General features: G+C 38.9%; 1 protein-coding gene across 3 annotated transcripts in view; it reads left to right on the plus strand.

The window, feature by feature from the left end:
• Positions 1–26,734, plus strand: part of LOC121631689 (regulator of G-protein signaling 6-like) — a 42,178-nt gene extending 15,444 nt beyond the window's left edge. Inside the window, exons 3-17 of one of the 3 annotated variants that reach the window (XM_041972703.1) lie at positions 11,429–11,528; positions 12,269–12,319; positions 12,420–12,526; positions 13,836–13,887; positions 14,310–14,374; positions 16,443–16,519; positions 17,192–17,273; positions 17,621–17,695; positions 18,364–18,465; positions 18,604–18,776; positions 18,888–19,013; positions 19,983–20,169; positions 20,835–20,924; positions 23,043–23,102; positions 24,623–26,734. In XM_041972703.1, the coding sequence (XP_041828637.1) occupies positions 11,429–11,528; positions 12,269–12,319; positions 12,420–12,526; positions 13,836–13,887; positions 14,310–14,374; positions 16,443–16,519; positions 17,192–17,273; positions 17,621–17,695; positions 18,364–18,465; positions 18,604–18,776; positions 18,888–19,013; positions 19,983–20,169; positions 20,835–20,924; positions 23,043–23,102; positions 24,623–24,673 (1,398 nt within the window). In that variant the 3' untranslated portion in view covers positions 24,674–26,734. Of the gene's footprint in view, positions 1–11,428; positions 11,529–12,006; positions 12,173–12,268; positions 12,320–12,419; positions 12,527–13,835; positions 13,888–14,309; positions 14,375–16,442; positions 16,520–17,191; positions 17,274–17,620; positions 17,696–18,363; positions 18,466–18,603; positions 18,777–18,887; positions 19,014–19,982; positions 20,170–20,834; positions 20,925–23,042; positions 23,103–24,622 lie in introns of those variants that run through there. The other 2 variants (XM_041972705.1, XM_041972704.1) reach the window with 2 other exon arrangements.
• Positions 26,735–27,615: the final 881 nt, after the last annotated feature.

Here is a 27,615-nt window from a genome sequence, read left to right on the forward strand (position 1 = left end):
TCACAGTGAAGCTGTAAAAAAAAACCTCGTCAACACCAGCAGCCATGACAGAAAATCCATGCATCTTTAAAGGTCAAGGGCCTGTGTTTATAGACGCACACGGGGATCAGAGCTGAGCCTGGAGGTATAAAATGGTTGGAGGATTGAAATATGCTGTTTGTCACTGGAGAGAATTATGAACAGATGGTATTATAGAATCATGACATAAAAAGAGCAAAAATAAACATTTAGATCAAAAACGTGGCTAAACTGATTAAGATGTGACACATCATTTGGCTGCAAAGCGCTGCTACATGTTACACACACATGCATGAAGTGATTATTCAACAAACAGGCTAAAGTGTGTGTTTTAATGGGTGGTTTTGAATGCAAATGAAAGAGGCCTGACCTGCATACCACCTGTGCAATACTGTTACATGAGAAGATATAATCTCATTTTAAATTACAGCCTTAGATACTAGCTTTGCCTTTCCAACTTCAAACATGCATTTAATCCTCAGTACGACACATGCAGAAAATAATGAATGTTTTTGCTTGTGCCTTGCCAGCTTTTTGAGATAAAACAAATTTTGAAGTAAATAAAGTAAGGGTGAAATTTGTTGTAGATATTTGAAGCCAAAATGTGTCATTAAGGCCCCAGTTGTGGCTTCTGGACTCCCCCTTCCTCTTGCAGATAAGTAGACTCTGCAGCAAGAGTTGGTCTCCTGTGTCTCAGACATCAAGAGCAGGCATGCGGATCCACTGAGGGACCAGCCAAACCTGGGCTCGATGACGCCTCTTTTTTTTTTTCTCCCTTGCTGTAACCCAATTACCACCAGGCCTCAAGGAATGGGGCCGACAGGAGTGGTGTGTCAGGGGATGATGCTAACATCAAAGATAGACAGATGGTTCTGAGGTTTTACCACCTCAAACCAATTTCCTGGAAGTATTATTACACATTAGCAAGTGCAGTGTCCTAGATATGAAGTTTAGGCGCAAGTTATAGTGATCAAAAGGTGAAAAAATAACTTAAGATAGTATCACCACTCTGATCATCTTATTTTAGTTCCTATGTTGGAGGCAGCAGATAAAATGTTTCTAAATTACTAGCCCCCTCAAGCTTGCACAGTGTTATCCACTAGCTCCCACCTGACAAAACATCATACCCTATTGATTCACACTTTGACATTTTGTCATAATGACCAACATGCTGTGATGTGGAGGTGAGACTTTGATTTTTCCTGTGATTGATTAAGTAAAGGACAGAAGATAAAAAAGAAATAAAATGCTCATTAATGACAGAGAATCCTTTTCTAATAGTTGACTTGTGGAATACTGAACCTTAATCAGGTCCAAACTTCAACAGAGTCCCACAGGCACTCAAAATGCAGGCGGTGTGAAAGATGTTGCATCCCTGCATGTAAACTGCTGTTAGTAAATGCTCCTTTGCAAAGGAGTGAACTGTAGGTAGGTAATGCAATTCTCTCCCACTGGAACAAAGGACCTTTTTGGCTGGCTGCTGTAGCTGAAGCTCATATTTGACAAATAATAAAACCATGACAGTTATGGACTCATGCACAACAGAGTAAAACCAACTTCTAAAAACAGCGAGTCTGATGAACGTCTGCTGATGGCCTTCATTTCACAGTGTCTCTTTTGAAAGTAGCCCCTGTATCTGGGCAGACACTTTGTTTTAGAGAGGACTATCTGTTCAGAGGAGCAGCAGCCTTCTGTTTTCCCTGCACTCAAGCCCTTAGCAACCCATGGAGTATCCAACAACAGACATTTACAAGAGGAGAGAGGATCTTTTTCTGTCCTCCTTGAGTCTCATCAACAGAAAGGTGACCTGATGAGTCACTCTGGTTTGTGGGCAGGCTTAAACTCTCCTCAGTACAGCCTGCTTAACCTGGCAGTGTTTTCATTTGCATGTTGTTCACAAGAATTTTACCAGCGTCAAAGCTTTGATTTAAAAGCATCTCATTCGAGGCTGAGAAGCATAAAAGCAGCTTGTTCATTCATCCTTTTGAAGAAAGAGAGTTTTAAAGCATTGACAACAAGATTATCCCTCCCGTCTTAAGAGCGTGATCTGTAATTGTAATTTAGTCAGGCTGGCAGGCTGCCCAGTGCTGGAGCCAAACCTGACAAACTTTTATTTGCTTAGCCTGTTTGTCATTTCTGTTGCTATAGCAATCGTGAATCTATACTGGCCCAGTTTAAAATATTTGCATCGCACAAATGTTTGTTCTCATGAGGGATGCTCAACTGGCCCGAACAAGTAAAAAACTGTCCAGCATGTGGGTCTGATTGGTTCAAAGTAAGACAGAATCCAAATTTGACTCCTTTGGATCATACAACATCTCTTTGTCTGTAGCTGGGTGGGCAAAGTAGCTGTGACTGAATGTGGACATTTTATACACTTTTGTACCTCTGGGCCACTGGTCTACATTGTGTTGTAGCCACTTGAGCTAAAGGGACTGCCAGTGTCCAGAATGTGACTGAATTACGCAGGAATCCACAGGTCCACATAGAAGGGGTGGGGTGATATTGACTGGAAAGCAGGGACTGGTTCTTCACTGATACAATGAGTTGTTCACATACTGTACTTACTAATTACTGACAGATCCCCTAAGAATGTTAGAGAAAAGGTAAAAGGAGACTTTTTGTCCCCTTTCCACAATGAACCTAAATGCATTCATCATTTGTGATTACTTGCTTTCACTGGAGTTTGAAAGGTGTTTTTCCAGCTGCAAAACCTGATGGGAAAATAGTTGTTTATTACATAAAAGAAAAGACTTCAGGGCATTACAGTGAAGATGGCAATTAACACGTTTGTTCGAGCACAAAAACAGTTTGTTTTTGTTCATATGCACATTTTGCACACACGCCTGTGCAAGAGTATGTGTCAGCATCTGAGGGAGTCCGTGCAAATGTGATTCATTTGCACATCTCCCAGCAGTCCAAGTTTCCAACCATCACATTTATTTGGCAGGGCTTTTCCAGTCTATGTGTTGCTCTGTGACTCCTCTGTGTGTCAGATCCAGTCGAGAAGCTCACAAGGCTTCCTCACCATGACTTGGCATGCTAAGAGACCTAGTTGTTAAAGGTGTGGGGAGGAGAAATTAAAAGAAAAGGGGGGGGGGGGGGCTTTCCTATCTCCAGCAGGCTTTATTCTCACCTCAGTCCTCAGGGCATCACACACCAGCTGGAACTCACATAATTATGCAGCCCGTATGGTGCAGAGGTCAAAGTGGCACTCATATGAGTTTCATTTGACAAGTTGTGGTCTTTTAGAGAAGTTACTTTGCAATTTGTTACACAAGTTATGAACCACATCATGCACAAGAAAATACAGAATGTAGGATTATTTCACTCTTACTACATTTTAAAACTTTTCCTCTGGGACAGGTGTTTTTGCAGGTTTTTATAGTACATATTTCTCAGATTGAACAAAAACAAGGATACTTCATAAATTTAAACACAACAAATTCAGGTGCAGTATGATAAAAACAGTGGCTGCTTTTGACAGAAACCCAACTACTGTCTCTGGACTGGCTCTTAGTTTCATAGTTTTCCCTCACTTATTATTCTCTGTTCAAAGAAATATTCAGGTGCACTTGACCATTGTAAGAAAAGCAATTGAGGAGGGAAGTTTTGACAGAACAAATATCTATATTTATAATGACTCTTTCCTCTGAAAAGCAGATTATATATCCATTTATTAGTGTGTGGCTACATGTTGACACACTGCTGTGTTAAAAGGGTGTTGTAAATGTTACGAGGGCGAACATAGTAAGACTGACACTGCAATTTGCTCTAGAGAGGCAGCAGGGTGCTCATTCAGACGTGACACTGACAAGTTCACTTGCGTCAGAATAATGGAAAGCAGTACATGTCTGAAAAGGTCTTGACTCTGATAAGGACAGCATAACATATGTCTGAAAATGGATTTACAAAAATATCAATGCATTTAAAATGTAGGCTAGAATTAACAAAAGGTGTAATCACAGTGACAGGTGCAAACATCCATCAGACAGTTAACGCAAATGTACTGCAAAACAACAGTCGTACCCTGCAACAGTGAGGATATTAAACAACTCTATGGAGAAAAAATATGCTATTTAATGGCAAGGCAAGAATTAAATGTAAAGTTACACCATATGACACAGCTGAACTAGAGCAAATCCAACCAGATCGTATGAGTGAACTAATTGAGACGTTGTGGAAATAATTTTACCAAGAGTTTCACTGAGAAGATTACAGTCGAGTTTACTAGAAATCATATGAATAAGGACAGCCATCATACAGAGTCACGGGACATCAGAATGAGCTCTAACTAAACTGAGGATGTGTCTAACTTTTATCTACAGGGACTGGGAAAAGGGAGAAAGTTCCAGATGGGAGAAAGGGAGAATCAAAACGTCTCTGCTCAAGGTCACTGTTACCTTTGTGCCAAGCAGGTGTTGTCTGAACGATTCAGTATGTCTGTGAGCAGAAATGTTTTTTTTGCCCTGTTGCAGAAGTCAAATCTACTTCTGCTGCACTCATAAAGTAGAAGATGTCTTTGCACATATTTATCTTTAAACATGCTGAGCTTCTTACCATACAAACTGTTTTGCATGTCGGCATCTGAACTTATATTGTTCTGAATAAAATTTCCATCACACGCAGTGAATGACCAAAGGCAAATTAGAATGCAAAGCCAAAAAAGCTAGCATACTGTGAGGTGTTGGCAAAGCAGCAGCTACAGAAGAGCAATTCCAGTCATTTTTGGAGCCATAAACATGTTAACACAAATTAGAGATTTGATGCACTATCGAGCCAAATCTGCCATCAGCTCAATATCTCAGAGGTGTTGCAAGAACAGATGGTGTCTCCTTTTGCAGTCCTTGTTGCTTCTGCACTATTGCAAAACATGTTTGTTTGGCATCACTATTGTTTTGTTGTATGTGTTTTATTATAACAGATTATTAATACATTAACTGAACATTGACTGAAATATCATTGTTGAGTAGAGATAGATGTTGGGTTTTATCTGAACACAAAGAAGAGGTTTAATAAGCCAAAAGAGAACTGATTACTTTTCTAAGCTAAAAATGCTGAATGCTGATTTGGTCATGTCTATGTGCTGGATAACTGTAGTCCTTTGTTAAACTGCAGGCTGCAGTCTGAACTACAGTTATACCCTTACTAATTTGCATACAGAAACTAGAGAGGCACTGATGATGCAATAAATACAGTAGTGCACCTGGTTACCAAGCATCTACAGAATCCCCAGGCCCATTTGAGTATTTGTTGACTTTAGTTCTACATTGCGCACCTTGTGGTTCCACTAGCCAACATGTTGAATCAGCTCAGTGTCAATCTCTTCTTAACAACTGCATCCCAGCATATTGGTGTGAACAGAACTGTGTCTAAACCCTTCATCATCAGTACAGACAGACCTCAGGGGTGCGTCAACTCATCAGAGCTTTTCACTGTATATCCAAATGAATGCACCAGGACTGTGATGAATATATATATATATATATATATCATCACATTTCAGATGATACTGCCATTCTTGGATTAGGCTCTAATGCTCAGATGAAGTCTGAGTCTTTAATCAAGGACTTTATACAGCCTTGTGACAAACAGAAGTAAAACAGAGGAGATTATGTTAAATATCCAGACTATTTCACAAGTCAACTCTTTTTGAATGACTGTAAATGACTCTAAATGACAGTAGAATGACTGTAGAATAAATGACTGTAGAATTTTTGTTTCCTGGGCATCCACATGGATAAAACATTAACATAGAAGGTGCTTGTTAAGTATAACTGTTCCAGGACACAGTCAAGTTTACACTTCCTCAGAAAACTCTTTAACTGTTTAACTGTTGGTTAAATTAACATATTTTGCTTCTTTTCTACCATGCAGAAGTAGAGTGCCTCCTGTGTTATGGTATCTCTGAAAGGTTTGGTTTTTGACAGTAAAGTCTAATGTTCAGATCACCTGATATATACATTTAGCCATGAATATCACGGAGGTCAGCCAATATGGAAATCTTGGCCTAAAAGAATCATCCAGTTGATGCTTTTCCCTTCAAGCTGGTGGTACAGGGTTCCCCTGAGCTGACATAACTTCAAACAATCCTTTGTTCTGGTCTATTAAAATTCTCAAAAGCACCTGTGTTAAAGTATGGGAAACACTTTGCAATAATGGACACAAACTTTGCTTTCTTACTGGGAAACACCTTAGTTTGTAACAAATCACAAACTAATGGGTAGTTAATGGTGAATACACAGTCCAGGTTTATTAGGGGACTACCGGTTAGTTATCAGGGGAACAAAGAGGAACAAATCAGGAACTAATGGTCTTATGGGGAATGTCCTCCACATGAAGGAGTTAGGGAATCTCCTGATAATGTACCCAAAATGGATTTTTTTTGTTCACATATAGTTAATGGCATACACTGGGAATACAGACTTGCTGTATTTACAGGTATTTTTAGTTGCTATTTAAGTTTAATTTTTCAGTGTTTTCGATTTCAAAATGTGAAGCACCAAATAATTGTTTGTGTTTCCTAAGCATTGTCTATTGCAGGCAAGTTTCCCATTGAGACAATAAAATTTTACTTCTATTGTCTTAGTCATAGCCCCAAACTGTACCATAAATCTCTATAGAAGTGGAGAATGGAGACTTTGTTTTAAAAGGGTATTACTTTCCCAACAGATTACAGAAAAACAAACATGAAGAGGAGGGCTGGGGAAGAGGTTTCTGTAGTCAAATTAGGAACTGAATGATGCAATTCTGCTGTTGTATTTCCTCTAAACCAACAGCTTAAAGTTAGCTTTGTGGATAATGTTATACAGTGCTGATAAACTATGTATTTTATATGGCTGTTTTGTAATAATTTTCTATTCTTTGTAAATAAAAGGCTTTGTATTGGAATGACAAACTAAGATGTGCCCTCTGGACTTTAACATACATAAGGGCTGCTTTATGTGTTTAGAGGTAACTTGTCAAACATGGAAACTTTTCCGACCTCATCACAATTCATCTTCATCCATCTCTCTCTGACATGTCATAATCATCTCCAGGCAATACACTTTTCTTTTTTGCCCGTCATCTGTACATCTGTCGCTTTTCTTTCAGCAAATGTCTTTCAAGAGCGACATCTTGTATGTGCCTGAGTCTGCAGATGACTGCTGAATCATTGATAGCACTATTACGGCCGGATCCATCTTCTAACAGCAGCAGACTTGTTTCTGAGGACTGGGCTGGTCTTTAATAGCTCATTTTTGGAAAAATTGGCTTAGTTTTCTAATTAGTAGAAGAAGTGGCTGTATAGCCTGCCCACCAGAGTTCAGTATGTTGCATTTAATTGATGGTTATTTATGCCACTGTTGCTCCCATTTAGACTTTTTTTCCACCCACTTCATTAAATCACAACTACACAAAAATGTTACAGGAAATTGTAACATCTTGTTTTTGACATTAGACGGTAGCTTCTCCTGTTATTAACTGAGGCACTCTAATGAGATGGTGGATTTTGCATGTTGGTTCTTGCACCCTCAGATTCTCCTTTGAATCTCTAACAGATGCCATGCACGATGGTTGTGCTGCTCTAAAATAAACTGGATAGTTGACAGCATGCATTGAATAACACTAGCATACATGTCTGCTTCTAATGTAAACATATACTTCTGTGGTGAGATACAAGATAATGTTTTCCTGATAATCATTTATAGGAGGTGGTTGAAAGGGACAAAATGCTGTTATCACTTGCAAGCAGCAATGTTCAGCTCTCAGGAACTTTCCACACCAAGCAGCAACACCATTAACTTCTATATTCAAAAGATACAGGGTGCACTTTCTGCAGCTGTGCCAAGTGCATCTCGTCTGTTGTTAGCCTAAAGGGATATAATGAGTTCTTCTGTCTTTATAGCAACACTCAGTCCTTGGTTCATTATTATATGAGAACAAAAGGATGTTATCCTTTCCATCATGTCTGAGGGGATTTGAAAAGATATTCAGAGGTGGACTGAACCATACAGATTTTTAAGTTTCCCTTTCTTCTTGTTGTTTTGCTTGAAAGATGACTTCAAAAGAAATACAGTGCTGCCTCATAATGATTATGTTGTGTTACGCCCCCAACCATCTAGGCCCAAAATACCAACGTAACATATCATGGAGTACAGATGCATCTTTCTCTGTCTCTCCCCCTCCCCTTCCATGACAGATTTATCATCACAGTTGAATCAGTAATTCTCCATAGTGGATCCTCAATAATTCATTCCAAGACACTCTCTCAGCCTTATGGTGAGAAATAGGTAATTATCTTGCCACACAATTGTGTTACTCACTCCCATCTCTCCTTTGAATCATGTGTTACAAAAAAAATGTGCTTTGCAGATGATTTATGGGGCATGTTTATGAATCATCCATACAAAGCTTCCAGAGAGGATGATTACCTTTGATTGTATAATGGTGGTTGAGAAAATGCATGCTGCAGCCATGTGCATACATCTCAATCTTTACTTCCCTCTCCTCTTTTCCAAATCAAAGCAATTCTGTAAACACCCTAAAGGTCTGAAAACGCAAAGCATAAACTTGGTGGTCAAAATGATGAGAAAACACATTGATGCATCAATGACAAAGAAATGGCAAAGTGATCTATGAATAGAATTTTATGGTAATCCATCTTGTCTTGTTGCAACATTTGACTCAAAACCACATACTTTTATGCTACAGTGTTGATATAAAATGTAGAAAAAAAAAACCCACAAACCTTAAAGACTCATCGCCATGTGGTCAACTGTTTGCATAAACAAGTACAGTGTCTCTAGCAAAAAGCTTTATTTAGCATTTTGAAACCTGTCTCTCTGCCTTAGTGGAATGCATTCACTCACAGATATGCTCTTTTAAATGATGAATGAACAGTGGAGGAAGTAGACCAAGTTCCAGGAGGAAGATCAGAGATAACACATACAGCGCTTGTGTGCTGTGAGCCTTAGACAGCGACTTGACATCAAATCTAAATGTGGTGGGTTAATAAGAGAACACTACTTTGTATTGGAGAAAATAGAAAAGACTTCCTTACAGATTCACACTGTGTGGATACCATGAATTGGACCCTCAAATATGAGCTTTGTTATAAATTAACAGCAGGTTGTTTATCTCTGAGATTTCACCTTTTTAGTGAAGGTTCGTTGGTGAGTGTTAATGGTCATTTGTCTTGTTTCTCTCAATGTTGGCCATTTAATGGGCTGGTAGCCTTTCCAGAAAGTACACTGCCTTCACTAGTAGCAGCTGGACTAGACTTTAGCAACAGCCCCTTTGCCCCTGCAACCTTGAATTGCATATGAAAAGTGGGTATGGAAAATGAATAAAAGATTGTTTCATTAAAAAAATATTTTCTTTAAGTCTGGCATTAGTTAGCTACCTTCAAATAGTATTGAAGAAAAGAGCTAATCACAGGTATTTGTGGTACTTTATTGGAGAGGAAAAAAATGCTTTAAATAGCTTTTGTTTCATTTTGTTCGTTTCTTCAGAATGCAAGTTTTACCCAAACTCACATATGTTATATATGATTTCAAATAAATGTGAAATCATGTGTCACATGTGTATCTATCCTGAAATCATTTAGTATTTGCTCGCTTACTGTGTGTTGTAGTGTTTGTTGGGGAGCTGTGTGGATGGCACTAATTTTAGGAAGCTAATGTGTGATATGTTGCATCTGAGGTGTGATGTTTATCTACGCCTCTGGGAAAAGCTCTGGCAGCTTTTTGTTAGGATTGTCCAAAGTCTCTAATATCAGGTTATAATTAAATTCATAACACCAAATGAGTGGATATAATACTATGAAAATATGCATTGCATTGAAACATGATGTTATGCTGAACCTTTAACCCAAGACCAAGCTGTCAATGAGGTATGAGATTTATGGAGTTGAATGCCCCAGTGTGGTACTTTTTATCAGTATCAAAACCAGGAATGTTTAGATTAAACTGTTCAGTTTCAAGCCTCTTTTCCCGTGTGGAATTGGACGTGTCAGCTTCCAGGACATAGTCTGACCTCCTCTAGGTATTAAATTGATTTACAGTCTGCCATGTTCACAATTTTAGAGTTGTTGGTTGTGGTTTCTGCAACTGATATCAAATATTCAAAATGAAATGTTTTATCTTCAAAATAAATAAAACAAATATGCTGAACATTATGAAAATTGAAAATTATTAGAAGCATTTTTATGAGGCATGCTCTTTCAGTTTAATGTTCATTCATTGCCATCACAGGTACAAAGCAAAAGCAGAGTTCCCACTAACAAATGTTTTAGTCAGTATAGGGAGGATATATCTGGTAATGCTACCTTGCAAGCTAACAATGGTAGATTTGTTTTATCAGACACTGAAGTTACATTGGTGTCTTACACCTTTTGTCATACTCTGAATGAAAGATCAGATGTTTGATTTGCTTTGTTCAATTTGAGGTAACACTAATCAAAAAGAGAAGTAAGTAGGCCTGGATAGTGCACGCAGTATAGTACATGTTAGTGTATTGTTAGACGTTTAATGGATGAGGCACAGTTTGAATTCTACTTTAAAATGTTGATCCAAATTATTTTGAAAATGAAAATAAGCGACTGCTGTGACGTTCTTTTTTCATTTTAGGCAAAAACACTACAAGTAAACATTACTTTTTGTCTCAGATATAGCATTTAAAATTCACACTTTATTAATTTGTTTATATTTTATGACACAAGCTGTTGGAGATTTACATTGATAAGTTGTAATATTACATTTTAGTCATCCTTGTGCTGCTTAACGAGCTCTGACCAGTCAAGACACTGGAGTATGTGGTACCGGAATGTTAGCAATAGATTCTTTCAGGCCCTAAGGGATCTTTGTGGATTGGACTTCCCACTGATGTAATCAGATCCCATCAGATTGGTATCTGGGGAGTTTGGAGGCCAAGTGGACACCACAGACTTTCGTTGGAGGCATTTCTAAGCAGTTTTTGTAGGACCCCACGCTGTGCTGCTGCAGAAGGATGCTGTACAGGAATGTTGTTGCCATATGGAAGGGAAATTGGTGGCAAGTGTCAAACTAACATCCATGTGTAGATGCAGGTTTTCCTGGTGAAATACTGCAGTGTAACAAGATGAGCAGTGTTAATTACTTTACCTGTCAGCAGTTTAATGTTATGACTGATCAGTGCATGTAATGCCATACATATTTAATTAGATACTACCTTGATTGTGTATTTGAACATGACATTTCAGAAAAGACTATAAATAACTGTCTCTAAGTAATCAAGTGTGTTATTTTAAATTAAAAATGTCACTCAATTCCTATACTCAGCACCTCAGAGAAAAAAGCTTCACGGTCAAGATAACCTATGAATATTATTTTAATAGGTGAGCTGAAAATATGAAATGGGACCCAAAACCTTTATCCATCTTCCTCCACAGATTGAAGACATTGTTACACGAATACAAGATGAGAAAGCAGGAGGTGTCGCTATCCGGACTGTCAAAAGCTTCCTCTCCAAGATCCCAAGTGTGGTATCAGGTTTGTATTTGTGGGAACATTGTGAGAGTGTGTGGTTGCATGTTTTACTGTCAATGAATGCACCTTTATGAGTGCTGCAATTTCTGCTGTCACTCTTTCTTACACTCTAATGTGTGTTTCATTGTTTTGGCCTGCAAGAGGACTGAGCAATAACACCGAAGTATGATTCAAAAAAACAAGTGTGGCCTTTGTTTGTTTATCTAAACTGCTGCTACTGTAGACAGAGGCAGATGATGTCTTTATCGATATGACCTTGGCCATTGAGAAAGCAGCCTGTGGTGAACACTGACCTTGTCATTGCTGCAGAAAAGCTACTTTCCTTCTGCTCCTTTCTGTCTCTATGCCTCTTTGTGTACACGCCGTACTCCTTTATGTTTGTGCTCGTGTATAAAATGAGTCACCAGCATTGGATGAGGGGGTTGCTCCCTCTCTCTGTGAGACGGAGTCTGAGTCACTCCTTCACATGGCTCCCTCAGGCTCAACAGCTTCACGATCTCTCCTTTCAGCCAAGCACAAATACAAGGCCAAATATTCTGCTGTCCAGGAGCAGTGGACAGCATTATGTTATATTTATACACCTACTTAGCTTTAACAGCTTTGACCTGCAGATTTGAACACAGGCCAGTCACAAAGACCTCTTCAAGGTTTATTTGTGTTTGTATATTGCAGCTTTTGTCAAAGTAGTTGCAGATTTGGAACTGTTACACCACTTCTAACCAATGTCCATCTCTGAATAATAGGGGCAGACATTGTTCAGTGGCTGATGAAAAACCTCTCCATCGAGGATCCGGGTAAGCCTGCTGAGAAATCTATCAATACATGTAAACACAACATCGTTGACAATAAAGGAGGAAGGCAATTTCATGTGTGTGCTTACTCTCACGTCACCAGCTGAAGCCATCCACCTCGGGAGTCTGGTTGCAGCCCATGGCTACATCTTCCCCATTTCTGACCACGTTCTGACACTAAAGGATGATGGAACCCTTTATCGCTTTCAGGTACAAAGAGGTCCACTAAGGGATTGTCCTTGATATGTGTTAGAAGGTCTTCAAGAGTAGAATAATGAGATGATGGTTGTTTATCAGAGGGATGTGTTTACTGTGCGATGCTAATGAAAGAAATCCTTCCTAAGCCTATTACTCATCCCACCAAGGTCGATACTATATATCCCTGCTGGAAGCTGCAGCAGAGTGAGAGGATGGCGATAGAACAGGCCCTACAGGTCAGCCATGCAGCTTGTCAGGAAGTTGTTTTTGTTTTTTGATTTGCTCCATCTTATCCAGAATTAACTTTGACAGACTCTACTGATGGCTATTGCTCTATGACAACTGGGACATTACCATCTTAATCTTGCAAGCCAGTTACAGTTAGCAAACACCCCTGATGGGAAGCTCTGAGCCGGCTACACGCTGGCTCTGCACTTTTCATTGTCCCTGCTCCGCCTCCTCAATCTACCTCTGAATGCATTTATCTTCACCTCTATTGCTCAAGATTAAAAGCCATTATTGTGCCTGTGCAGGGAGGGTAGCATGAACCACACTTGCTCATTCAGCTGCGGCTAAAAATATTCCCTCTGATGTTGATGCAACAGGCCCACGTCATCAAAACCTCTGAAAAGAGTTCACGGTACATCTGCAATGTATTGGCCAGTCTTTATAGCATTGCTGTAGGAAACGTGGCACTCTAAAAATAGGTATTGTACTAGCAGAAGACCCCGATTTAATGCCAACTGTCCTTTTCACTTTTGAGCATTCATTGTTATAGATCAACCTAATCTACTCTGAGCTGAGATGTCAACGTTGAAAAAGAGATGGCTAACCTTTCTGATCATTATATTCAAACTAGTGCATTCATCAACTTCAGCCCTTTGTCCTCAATCTAATTACCTTGGTGACAAAAATTCCAAATGAAATATGTGGTTGACAAGTTCTAATTCTGCCCCTTTATTAAGAATGCATGACAAATGTGAGTGATCAATTATTAATAAAACCGTGAATGAACTGTGAATCTGTAATATCAGTTGCAATAGACAATTAAATATGTATAGAATGAATACAGATCCCATTGCTCTCCAGATATTTCTGTAAAGTACATAAAGTCACAGATCACAATAAAACAAACTTTTCTGGCTCTTCATGCAAGATAATTGCAGAGGGAGTGTGGGTGGTGGGAGGAATGAGATTGTAGAGTTTTCTTGTTTATTTGCTGTAGATTATGAAAGCACAAAATTTAAGAATGCAATCGAAATTTTATGAGGAAATAAACCAAATCTGATTATATTGTATTTCCTTCTGTTTTTGTTACCAGTCTCCATACTTCTGGCCTTCAAACTGTTGGGAACCTGAGAACACAGACTATGGTGAGTCACGCTCAGTCAATTTGCTCCTCTGTCACCAAACCAGCTAAGATATCCCTAATGCCTCCAGCCATGTCTCTTTCTCCAGAGCTGAAACACATCTCACTCTGTGTATCTGCTGTTGACACTCAGTGAGTATTGATCCGCAGGGCCATTCCCTGTAATGTATCTAGCCCCAAGGATCATCCACTGGAGAGATTCTGTGGAATAATATTAGCTTAAGAAATAAATGAACAGTCATTAATTTGACCACATCTCTGCTTTCGGCATGGCATTTATAAAATAAAAACAACACATAGCCTGCTTGTTTCACACTTTATTTGTGTATCTTTACACAGCCTAGACATTTAAAAAACAAAAATCCACCTTTCTGACAAACTTAGCTGCCCTCTTCATGTTTTTGCTTCCCTCTTTCCCCCCTCCAGCCATTTACCTGTGCAAGCGCACCATGCAGAACAAAGCCAGGCTTGAGCTCGCTGACTATGAAGCTGTAAGTAATTTGTTCTTGTTGTTTAGTAATAACCAGGAAGCTAAATACGATCCTTGAGCTTGGATGAGAATATAATGATTGCCAGTCTTCTTTCATTTAGCTAAAAAACAAAGAAAAGCTGCAGTCATGTCTTGTGGGTGCTTTAAATAACAGAAAGCAATTAGCAAATGATGAAGTTTCTATTTCAGGAGAACTGTTTTATGGCAGTTATTTCCTGGCCCTAAAATGTAAACAAAAATATCTGCAGGTTTACTCAGCATCAGCAAATCAATACGGTCTCAAGAGATGTGTTACTGCAGTGATGATCTCTTGCTGTACACACAACAGCAATTTCCTTCACTTTAATATTCTAAATGACTCTGCAACTAATGTCCAGTGCACTTCCTTTCCCTTATATTCAGGTCACTTTTTGCCTCCAGGCCTCATTGTTCTCACTGTTAACATGCCTGCTGGTTGGAGTTTTCTCTCTGTAATGAGGTCACATATGATGTCTATGGCAGATGCTTGTTTGGGTGTTGTTAAGGACTCACAATTTTAAATGCCATTTTATTTTTACCTTGTTAATGTCTATTTTTTGCATACTGTAGTTTATATATGAGCTTTTCATGCTCAACAGCAGCACTACTCTCTGCATACCAACTTAAATAATAATTTCATACAAAACAAATCTAGGATACCAAAGTCATTAACCTCCAGAATGGGGTTAACTTTTCAGAGCTAGTAGCCAGACAGCTTTAATCTCTCACTTTCATTAAGCAACACATTATTTTATGTGGGCTAATATAGTCTTTTATAAATATGTTATAGTTCTGTTTCTATTGTTTCCTATGTTGTAGAGAATGATGAAGAACATTGATTCAAAGACTTGTAGACAAACCTATAAACCCTTAAAAGTTACATTTCTTCCTCAGAACTGTTTTCTTTTACAAAGAAGTATGAGAGAAATAATGAAAAACAAAACAAACAAACAAACAAAAAAAAATTAGGGATTCAAATAGAGACGTCCAAAATAAATTTGACACCTCTGACCTGTTCGATGAAGTCAAGAGGACGTTTGCTTCTTCCAGATGCAGTTTTCTCCTCACTCTTTTTAAAGCCTGATACTGATGCTCTGTTTATGTACCAAAAGAGAAAAGCAATTTCCTTGTTGCTGCAGTGTCACAATGCTTCATTAATTGTTCCTCCACAAATAAAAACAACGTATAGCTGCAAGCTGGATAATTGTTATTCTGTTAGCATTGTGTGCAAACACATTGACAACCTGTTACCTTTTAGGCTTTTTGTTTCACATGGCCCTAATAATCCCAGTTGTTGTAGTCTACATTACGGACATGTTACATTTCAGAGGAGGTGTGGTGCACAGCACGCTTGATTGTAAACCCAAGATGTGAAGCTGAAGGCAAAGTCTCTGTATTACCCAAATGATTCTTTCTAGCTTTAACATACATTTTGAGTGCAGCATTTGGGATAAGTCAAAAATAAGCAGATATTAAAGTGCTGCATGCAACCACTGGGTATTTGCATATTTATAGACCTCTGCATACTAAATGAGGCAAGAACGAACAATTACATCCAAGCCATTTCAAGGATCAAAACCTCTGAATACATAACAACAGAGATGAGCTTATAAAGTTTGAATCAATGTCAGGACACGTGCCCTATATTTGAAGGAAAATGTTGTGCAATGTTAAGATGCATCTCATGTACATATGAGTTTGGAGACAGTTATTCACTTAAAGCTGTCAAGAGTTCAGAGGGCACTTTCTGAGAGCCTCACAGTTAGACATGCGAGTGGCATCAGGCCAACAAAGCTAATAAATGTATTTTTCTAAGTGATCCTGTAAGAGTCCAGTTATTATCAGAGATATTAGAAAGAATGATTAAATAATACAAACAAACAAACAAACAAAAAAAGGCTACAACTCCCAGCGGTGGATAAGGTGATAGCAGTTTTCATGACACAATATTAGAGTGAACAGATCAGTCTAAATTTGGATGCCCTGCAGTCACAACATTCCTTATAACAGCTAAATTCTCCTCATAAATCACATCTGATTGGTTTCTCCAGGAGAACCTCGCCAGGCTGCAGAGGGCTTTTGCCAGAAAGTGGGAATTTATCTTCATGCAAGCTGAGGCACAAGTCAAGTGAGTGCATTTGTGTTGTGCGAATGTGGCAGGTTAGAGAGCTGTTGATGAAATAAGGTGGATGTATTCAGTCTTTGAAATAGACCTTTGGTTCTGCATGTGATTATTGTGCTATTCATCAAAGGTGTAATGCCAGTCAAATGCTGGGATTCTTTTGTCACTGGGTATTTCCCTGTGGAATTAACATATACACACACTTTTCACCAGCCTCTTATTGCTTTGTGAGACTGCTATCTGGTGGCTGGAATGTGCAAACACACTAAGAGTCCTTGCCATTCAGTTGGGACACATTTCTTCACTCTTGTCTATGAAAAAAAATAAATATAAAGAAAATAAAATCATACCCTCTTTTTTTGTCTGTGGTTTTGTCCAAATAAGCATCATGCCGGAAACAATGAGGTTTCTTATATCAGGAGAGCAAGGGCCTATCACTAAATGTCAGTTATGTAAGCTGGCCTCACCAGAGGCAACACTGGGCATGAGTTAGTGCAGTGAGCAGACAGGTCGAGACCCACACTCCTCAGCTTTTTGCTCTGCAGTCTGGAATCGCTCTGATTTGTGTGACAGTGTGTGTCTATTCTGAGGCAGGATTGTGTTGTGTTAATGCTGCTTGACCGATTATGTCAACAGAATGATTCCTATGTATGAGTGGGTTGTTTCCTCTGCTCACAGGATTGACAGGAAAAAGGACAAGGCAGAGAGGAAGATCCTCGACAGCCAGGAGCGGGCATTCTGGGACGTTCACCGGCCAGTGGTAAATCACAAGAAAAGATAAAAACACTAAGAGTGCTGCAACTGCAAATGACAACAAGCAAAACAGAAACAGAATAAGAAATTCTGTTATGCAGGTTGACAATTACAACGTTAAAGCCAGAATCCAGCTCCACACACAGTTCAGCTGAAAGATATGTTTTGTTGTTGGCAGGGGAATCAGATTTGGTGCCATTCACTTTGCATACAAGGCTTTTATGCACTTGGCAGTGCAGAAAAAAAAAGAAATTGTTTCATATGGCGTAAGCAGAACCTGCACTGACAATACATGCCAGAGCAACAGTATTATCTGACCCAGAAACATGCTTTGTCTCCTGCTGCCTCCAACAGCCGGGTTGTGTCAACACCACAGAGATGGACATCCGCAAGTGCCGAAGAGAGAAGAACCCACACAGGGTGAAAAAGGTGAGAGCAGGGCACACAATGCTGCTGTGCACGTTTGGTTTCTGAGATATCAGTTCAGTATAGACTTTTACTAAACTTCTCTGCACCATCTGGCAAGTTGTTACAGATTTAAATGCTCATTTAAACATCACATTATGTATGTGTCTGAAAGTGGTTCAGATCGAAGTGGTAACAGCCTAATTTTAGCCATGACAGTTTTATAGTCAGTTCCTTTAAACTCCCAAGTTTCCTTGTATTAACACTGAACCTGGTAGTTGCTCCTGATGGCAGGTGAATTCTTTTATGGCGTTCCTGCCTCCACTGGTGTATTTGTGTGAATTAACAAAAAGGTTGGTAAGTGCTTTGTCAAACCTAAGTGCTTTGTTAATGGAGAAAGTTGGTAATTCAATGCATTGCATTGATTGCATTATTTTTTAATGCGAGTGTAGAAAACAAATTCAGACTTGTCTTCTGAACATTTTTCATTCAGCCCTGGAAGCCTGCCATGAGCAGTTTCTGTGTAATTATGAAGCAGAAAGTCACCTTCAAGTCTTTAATCCCCCAATTTCCTGTCACAATATTGAGACCTGGTTCCATAACAATTACTCAACACACCAAACTGAGGCAGAAGAACAATGACATCAAAACAAAACCATGTCCAACACGTCTCTTGCCTCATTCCTCTTCAGTCAGTCTATGGGGTACCAGATGATGGGCAGAGCCAGCCGAGTCCCGTCCATATCAGCTCCCAGCCAACCAGGAAACCCACCAAAGAGGATGTTCAGAAGGAGGTAAATCACAGTGTGACCACATTTTCTATAGGCCATTACCACCAGCTCGCCTCAGTCATCAATCATAAAGACAATCAGGGACGTAGACTGATGAGCTGTCACCTTATTTAGCCTCCTCATTTCTCTCCCTCCTTTCAGATTACTTTCTTGAGTATCCAGCTGGACAGACACTGTATGAAAGTTTCCAAAGTGGCTGATAGTCTGATGAGCTACACGGAGCAGTTCATGGAATATGACCCCTTTGTGTCAGCTGTAGAACCCTCTAACCCCTGGATGAGTGACGACACTACCTTCTGGGACTTGGAGGCAAGGTGAGGTTAAAGGAGCTGTGTTGGGATGAGCTAATGAGCCACTGCTGCGCTGAATTAGAGGCGAATCTGTACATTTTATTCTTTTTCTCGGTTTTGTTTTGCTCTGAGCAGTCGAGATCCCAGCCAGCAGCGAGTGAAGAAATGGGGCTTCTCTCTGGAGGTGGCACTGAAGGACCCAGCAGGACGAGACCAGTTCTTGAAGTTTCTGGAGTCAGAGTTCAGCTCTGAGAACCTCCGGTGAGACTGTTATTTAAACCTCTGAGATTTTATAGGATTTGTCTTTCCTTTTACAATAAGGTATAGTGTAATTAGTTGGATGTTTTGGCATGACTTTGTTTTCAAGTGAAGTATAAACTCTAAAATTCAACTTCAGGCTTTTAACATCTAAACTGAAAAAACAGTTTACTGTAAGAAACTTAATCCTTTTAAGTCAATTTTGCTAAAAAACTATAATATTAAGATTTAATCTTATTAATATAGCACATGAGGCATGTTAGTTAAATGACTACTGGTTTACTAATCTCAGGATTTACATGTAATTGAGCATTTTTATAATGTACTGCTAAAATAAGGAATCTGACTCATCCTCTAGTATTGCTTAAGTATTGATTTGAGACATATTGGTTTATATACTTTTTGTTTTCATTGATTTTTTCACCCTTTTCACCCTGGAGGTCCTGTCTAGGTTGCATCTCTTATCACAACACATTGAACATTTATACAGGGATGCAGCAGTGCTGTGCAGAGTGGCTTTACTGGCATCAGTGTTGCTGACTCACTGTTTAATGGCTTTATTTCACTTCTATTCTATTATTTTAAGTTTTAAGAAATGTAAATGAAGGAGGCACAGAGATTTCTGCTCCAGTTTGATTAACATGTTGTATACTTTTTCGTTATTTTGTTTTGTTATGTTTGTTTTGTTGTTCCTCTCTAATTTAATTCTGCTTCATTTTATCAAAGTTGGTCTTGGCAGAGATAATGTTCACATAAAGTACTATGATTTAATAGAGGTTTAAAGCTACAGCAGCATCATTCCAAATGGATGTTCATATTAATCCTAAAAGTTTTTTTAAGCAAGTCCAAAACCTTTTTCATTTGTACTATGTACCATCTTTATTTATTCTTCATCAGTAAAACATCTACTGATATTTAACACATCTTAATTACATTCTTATTGAGTTACTGACTATATATGACACTGTTTAGGTTCTGGTTAGCAGTGCAAGACCTGAAGCAAAGGCCGCTCCAGGAGGTGTCCTCCAGGGCTCAGGAGATCTGGCAGGAATTTCTAGCTGAAGGAGCACCGAGCTCCATCAACCTGGACTCTCACAGCTATGAGCGAACCAGCCAGAACCTCAAAGACCCCGGGCGTTACAGCTATGAGGATGCTCAGGTGAGCCGTGTTGTTTTGTTCCTGATGGACATATCCACACAGCTTCATGTGCTGATGCATCCACAGACTCAGACAACAGCAGAACTGTGCAATCTCAACTATACAAACTTTAGCAAGTAGTCCATAAATCAGCCAAGTTTGCTCTCCTTACACACTTCACGATGCTCTCTAAAGATACATGCTTTGATGTGTTCTGCCAGCTAGAACACAGCATTAGCACACAGAACAGTTACTCATTTCAACCTCTCATCCTCATGTCCATAAAACACTGAAGCTTTCCACCACACTCATGCTACACAAGTGAATAAATGAGAGGAATAAGAAAAAAAAGAGCGAGAGGATGAATGACAGAGTGTGTTTGTGCCAGGGCTTAATGAGGCGAGTAATGCCATGAATAGCTTGTTGAGTCGGTTCACCGTGGATTCCTCTGGTTTCAAAGTGAGCTGGTGAAGTGTGACGTGCAGCGTCTTTCACTGGCAGGACATTACTCAGCTCTGCCTCACTGCCCTGCCATTCAAGTCAGCTTGCTGGGTTGGCATCACCCACTTCACTTCTCACATGCGTGCACTGCATTAGCATAATCAGGCCTGTCTTGATTTTTCCACTTGAAGCTTTTTTGCTTGTATCACACAACACAAACTCATCTGTTTCTATGTCTCCTGCAGGAGCATATATTCAAGCTAATGAAAAGTGACAGCTATGCACGCTTTTTGCGGTCCAATATCTACCAAGACCTCCTGTTGGCCAGGAAGAAGGTGAGCAGCATTAATTAACTCCAACTTCTCCTCCATATTTAACATGACATGCTGGCTCTTACTGCATTTCTCATATTGGTTTGATTCTTTCTTTATTATTTAAAACCCATTCCAGTTTTGTGTCTACTTTATCGGACACTATATCAAATTTAAATGCTGAAAAGCAGTTAGTGATAGTAAGGGAATGAACTTAAGTACATTAACTCAACTATAGAGGATATTGGATATTCTGATCTATGTAGTAGCAAATGTTACATTTTTGACTGCTCACAATTTATTTGAGAGTATAGCTATTAGATACTATGTAGATGTATATCAGTGCAAAATCTTATCATTTAAAGATAGTGTATGACTGTACAGTTACAAATTTGCCAGATTTCTGCATAAATATGATCTAAAACATCATCAAATTTTCATGCAAGTCCTGAAGGAGAACTCAAATCATTTCCAATTCCACATTTATTGAGACAAATTATCAAGTGTTAAATATCTGTAAATGGCAAAAAATATGTGGAGCTATGTTTTCAGGGATCTGGGACATTAGTGGGTTTCCTCAGATGAACTGTTGACTTCACATCCTCCTAAAGTGTGTTCTGCTTTAATCATTTTTAAGAAACACTTAGTGAGTGTTACTATATTGCTGAATGAACCATTTTAATTATTCCAAACCTTCCTGGCCCAGATGCAGTAAAACAGACCCAAACCATGATACTGCCACCACCATGTTTCACTGATGGGAAGGAGTTCATATAATCTTATGTACTTTGTTTATGTAATCTTTATAAACTCCAGATGTACAGCAGTGTTTCTTTTTGGAGACAATAGATTTCCCCTTTACTATTAATAACTACCAGTGTCCTCCTCCTCTTGGACTGTTGGTTGACTGAATAATCGATGTTAAGGATTTATTTAGAGGTTATCGTGGGTTTCATTGTGACCACTGAAACTTTGTTAGTCATCATCTCCTGGGGAGGATAAAAATGGTCTTTAATTTCCTCCATTTGTGCACAATCTGTTTGAATGAGGACAGATTTCACACAGACTTCATATATGGTGGAGCTCACATAAAACAGGGAAAACATGGTACCTAGCAACACTTGATAAAAAACACATATGTACAAATGTACTGCTGATCCTATGTTTTTGCCAGTCACAGATATGTAACATATCTCCAATGAATAAATGGCCAATTATAATGTTTTTGTCACATTCGTTTAATTAGATTCTTTTAATTTGGTTTAAGGAGTTGTATGTCTAATTTATGCACAAATCTATCAAATTTAAAAGAATTCACAAACACAACACTAAAAAACACTTTAGATAAAGCTACTCAGCAGTATGAATGATAAGGTTTACCTCAGCCCCAAGTCTTATTAGATTTTATAATAAGGAAACAAAGCAATTAGATCAACTCAAGGGTTAGAAAGTTGAGGTCATTTGCTCAGACTTAGATGCTATAATGACAGGTCATATACATTCTGATTATCTGTAGTTTTGAGTCAGGACTGTATGTGAGCTCTGAAAGGATCATTAGACAGAGTCCCAAAATGCTAACCCACTGTGCCCAAAGTGCAGGTACAAGGAAGCTGCTAAATTATTCACACAGTCAAGGGAACAGTCTCTAAAAAAGCATGGCGTCATATGCCAAACACAGACAAACTGCTGTGTAAAAGGGGAACAGTGTAGACTGTAACCATCAGTGCACAGGTTTTACAGATCAATACATGGCTTTCTTTTGCAATCTAATGATTTAATTTGTTTTATAGTATTTTCTGTAGCTAGAGAAGAGTACACTCTATAGAACTTGCACAGCTAAACATTCACTTAGCTGTTGAACTGTGTAATATGGAGCTTTTTAGCAGATCACAGCTTCCGTTGTTCATGCTAGCCTTTCTGCCCTTTCTCATTTGGACACTGCTCCCTCTGCTGGCCTGTCACTGACCCTACTTCATTTCTCAAAATTGCAACCCCCTTCCCTCCCCGCACTGTCTATGGCCCTCGTTTCTGCAATGCTTGGCCTGCCCTTTTACTCCCCTCACAAATGACATCACTTCCAACCCCCGTCAACACCCATACCTGACCCAAACACTCACCCTGCTTCCCCCCCTCCCAAAACAGCAGCCAGCAGACACTGAACAGGGCCGCCGCACCTCCTTGGAGAAGTTCACGCGCAGTGTGGTAAGTCATTTGTAGCTGGGGCTGTTCATATCACAAACCACACTGGCTGGCTCACTATCAGTGGCTTTTGCAATTACAACCATATAACACTGTATTGTGCCTTTATAAACATGTAAAAGGGTGTGTTTGTGTGAAAAAGGCAACACACTTCTCACGTGACTGGTTGCAGCCAAGCACTTTAAAATGAAACCACTTTAATTGGTATATTATCCGGGTCATTCTATGTCAACTCAACCAGGAGCTTCTTCCTCAAATGTTTGACTGTGTTCATTGTTTTTTTTTTTTTTGTGAATTCACTGATATATGCATGAATTAATTATGTATTTGCTGCCACGTTGACAGAGGATGATCAGATTAATTATGCTTATTAGAACAGAAATTATCTTGCAAGGCTTTGGCACATTTTATCATGTTTTTTGGTGATTAAGAAACTTTTAAAAGAGTCATCAGACTCACAGACGCAAAGACTTTTATTTATTTTTTATTTATTTATTTATTTTTCTGGAAACTTAAAAAGTGCTCAAAAAGTATATTTGATTTTCAGCAAAAATGTATCATCTGTGCATTTTTAAAGCTACAAGCTGTTTAAGCTTGCAGTTTCCTGCAAAATGCAGCGTAATAAAATAGTTCTTATATGAAGAATCAAACTGAAACATTTTAAAGTTTTCTAAAATGACTGAATGAATTTCAAACAACCTATTAAAGGCTGGATTCAATATAGACCCAAATTTCACATTCCACTTAAAACATGCTATTACTATTGTAGGAAATATAGGAGAAATATTTATTTAAAGAAAGACACCACATGTAGAAAGGATAAGATTTTTAAGAGATCATGCTAGGACACTTTTATTATAGGTTTTTGACACAACATGAGGCATTATCTTTTTTTTTTTTTTTATGTGTCTGGGAGTTGTTGAGACTCTGAACCTCTTCGTTTATACCTAAAGTCAAATGTAAATAATGTTAATAAAAGGGACTTTTGCATGTCTATGATGCCTGACCCACTTTTTTCCTTTGGGCCTAAGGTAAAGTGGTACTACAGAACTTTGGCAGATTTCTGCACTTTGGCGCCCCCTATTGAAGGCTAATTCAACATCTATATGGCATCCTGTCTCTTCTCTGAGTTCTCTCCAGTCTGTTAAAGTCAGTCTGGTGTTGACTCTTGCTTGGTCACTCACTTCTTTTCCTTGCTTTCTCTGATAACGTCCTCTTGGGTTTCCATGGTGCACCTCCAAAACAGCTAGCATGTTATATCCAGTTGCTGTCATGTGACGTGGGGCCTTAAAGCAAAACGCAGCTATCACATGATGCTCCTGGCTGGATAATAATTAAAATGTCACTGTTATACAGTTTCTGCATTCACTTGAAAAATAACTGAACACAATCAAAGATTTGAGGTGGTAAAGTTTTTGTTAATGGTTTAAGTGACACAGATTAACCCCTCTATGATTTATAGAGTACTTCTGCTTTTGTCATCCTAGTCTTGTAATGTATTTTCATCTTAATTGACCTTCCAGGGCAAGTCTTTGACGGGAAAGCGCCTGACAGGCCTGATGCAGTCGTCCTGACACAGCCTGTGCTGGAGGGGTGCAGCCAGACACATTTGGTGCGGTGACTGCCGCACAGGGGCTTGGGCAGGGTCAAAGACAGTGGAGCTGGGCTGGACAGGGCTGCTGTGGAGGCTTTCGGACTGTTCTCCGAGGCCTGCTCCCATACTGGTAATGCAGCACCTGTTGGGATGAACGCCTAATACAGACACCCTGAGGACAATGCTCACAAGGGGAACCTCAGTCAGCACATCACATGGCATGCAGCATATTCTATAAGCACATCCAGACTAGGGCTGCCCCCTCGTCATTACTTTGGCAGCAAACTGGTTGTTAGGCTTAACTAAGCTGATCAGTTTTGATTGATTTCAGTTTTTTTTTGTTTAAGCTTTAACTGGATTTCTGGTATTTGCCACATTTCAAATGATGAAAACAAAATACTTGTCTGGTCTAACTCAGACATGAACACACAAAAAGGCACATCAACACAAATCAGACATATTTTTGCAAACATGTCTGTTCTCACAAGGCATCCAGCAATAAGTAAAGTCCAAGATAAGTTTTTTTTTCTTTTTAGAAATAAATCCAACCTCTTTTATATTGAAATTTCGATTATATCTGTTTTTTATGAAGTACATGACATGTAATTTAGATAGTCAGCGCAGTTTGTCATACATTGAGAAAACAAAGCCCCCAACACAGTCTATGTAATGACATATATAAAACTGAAAGTATAATTTTTCATGCTTCATTACATTCCAGAATCTGGCATAAGGGCTTAATGTAGCAATCATGCTCCGCCGTTGCATGTTTCATCCAAATGTCCTTGTTGAGAATTAATGTTTCTACAACAGTTCATTGTAATGAGACTTGTGGCAAAGATGAATTTATTCCAGTTTACATATTGGTTCACTGCTCTCTCAACTTCAAAGCATCAGTTTTCAAAATTTCAGGCTTAATAACGAAATTAATCAAAATCCTTGCTCACAAGCATGGTTGTGTGAACGATTGTGATTTGAGCTTTTAGTTTAGACAGACTTACAGAAGCACAGTCATGTGAAGTAGAATCCACAAGGGTTTTTTGGCTCCTTCTATACACTTGTGTCGTAGTTAAAGTTTCCAGTGCCATGCGTCTGTCTAGTGGTGTGTAAACCACAGGACCAACAACAGAGTGTTACAAGACTGTAGCTCTGTGTTTGCATCATATTGAATGACATCATGATGTAGTTGACCTCCGATCATGGAGATTTTATAAGGCCTACCACCCAGTGTGGGATCTTTTATGTTTTGTTGCTTTGTTTACTGCATGAATATCTCATCTTTTACTTTCTCAAACCAATGCCCAGTTTTGTCTCTCCATTTAATAACTGTTGTGTGTTTTAATGTGGAAAATGGTGCATGTTGGACCATTATGAAGTAGGGCAGGTGGTTGGACTCTCCAGTTACAGCACACACACATGGGGAATGGCTCTGAACTGGAGCAACAGTCATCAGTGAATGGACATCTAAGCTCTGAAATGGGCTGAACTGGGAACAACATGTGGCTTCTGATGGGTGCCATTACATTGAACATAAAGGCCTCTCTGCTCCACTGTGACTGCAACCTTCTTCTACACACAGGAAGTGCTTGGACTGAGGAGATTTTTGTCTCACAGCTCCCCCATGAGGCCAGTGGCTGCTACAGTGACAAACAAGCTGAATGAGTCTCATCTATTATTTTTTATTAGTCATTGCAATGCATTGTACAGGTCATATTAATTAATATAATTAATATCTTAAATCATTAACCTCTTGAGTATAAGGTAGAGAGAGATACTTAACTCGAGTCTATGTACCAAATGTTATCCACAGCACAAACACAATGACACCATGTATGGAGTGCATTGTAAATGTAATCTGGTTCCATTTCATTATCCAAAAGCACACTTTAGTATGGTATGGGCACATTACTATGCATGTAACATATTCAGGGCATTTTGTGCTTTTAGTTTCTCAATCAGCAAGATAACTACTGGCACTCTAAAACACTCAAGCACCTGCTATCTATTCATGGGTACCAAATAATAAAATTTCTGGACCTGTCTTGTCTGTGTTGCTGTTTGCTGGTGTTCTGAGTCATGAATCAAAAGTCAAATGTGTCTCCTAAAATTTGGTGATGGGCAGGTGGTTGGACTGAGGCAGCTGAGACTCAAGGGTTGAATAGGATCAACTTTATAACATAGAGAAAGATCACCATGAAACCATACATCACATCAACATTTTTTTAAGTATCAAACATGTTCTGAGATGTTTCTTGATTTACGCAAACAAATTTTCAAATACATGAATATATGTTCATTTATGAATGGCTCCAGAGTAGAAATTAAAAGACACTTTTGGTTGCTTTTTGCTGAGGAAATAAAGCTGAAGGTAAATAGAAGATTAATGTTTGCCATGTTTTTATGAAAATATGGCCCTGAGCAAAACACAACAAAAAAAAAATTATATTCAGTATTGAGAAAACACCTTCCCCTTAATACATGTCACAAAACACACCAAAACTGAAAACATTTCAAACGAATCAGCAATGTAAATCATTGCTTTATCTTAGTTTTTTAAAAATCAAGTTGTTTTCTGATATTTTGTGTCTTTTGGTTTTGTTGTTTCATGTGGAAGCTGAGAATGGGCCAAAATAAGCCTTCTTATCTCGAGTGAAAGACCTCAATCCATTATCAACACAAAATGAGTTTTGTTATTTAAATAGTAAGATAGTTACCTTGTGATCTGGAAATACCGGTATTAAAATATATTTTTCAAGCATGGCTTCTCCTGGCTTTTTAAGTTTTGAACCTTGAGGCTGCTGTAACTAACAACAGCTTCAGGAAATATTCAAAGGTGGAACGTTTGATGTGTGATAGTACTACTGAGGGGGAAAGATTCGATTTTTAGCTATTTTGATTTAACCAGCAGTCTCCCCAGCTGAT

Source organism: Melanotaenia boesemani, chromosome 20 (assembly GCF_017639745.1).
Source record: "Melanotaenia boesemani isolate fMelBoe1 chromosome 20, fMelBoe1.pri, whole genome shotgun sequence".
Classification (NCBI taxonomy): Eukaryota; Metazoa; Chordata; class Actinopteri; order Atheriniformes; family Melanotaeniidae; genus Melanotaenia; species Melanotaenia boesemani.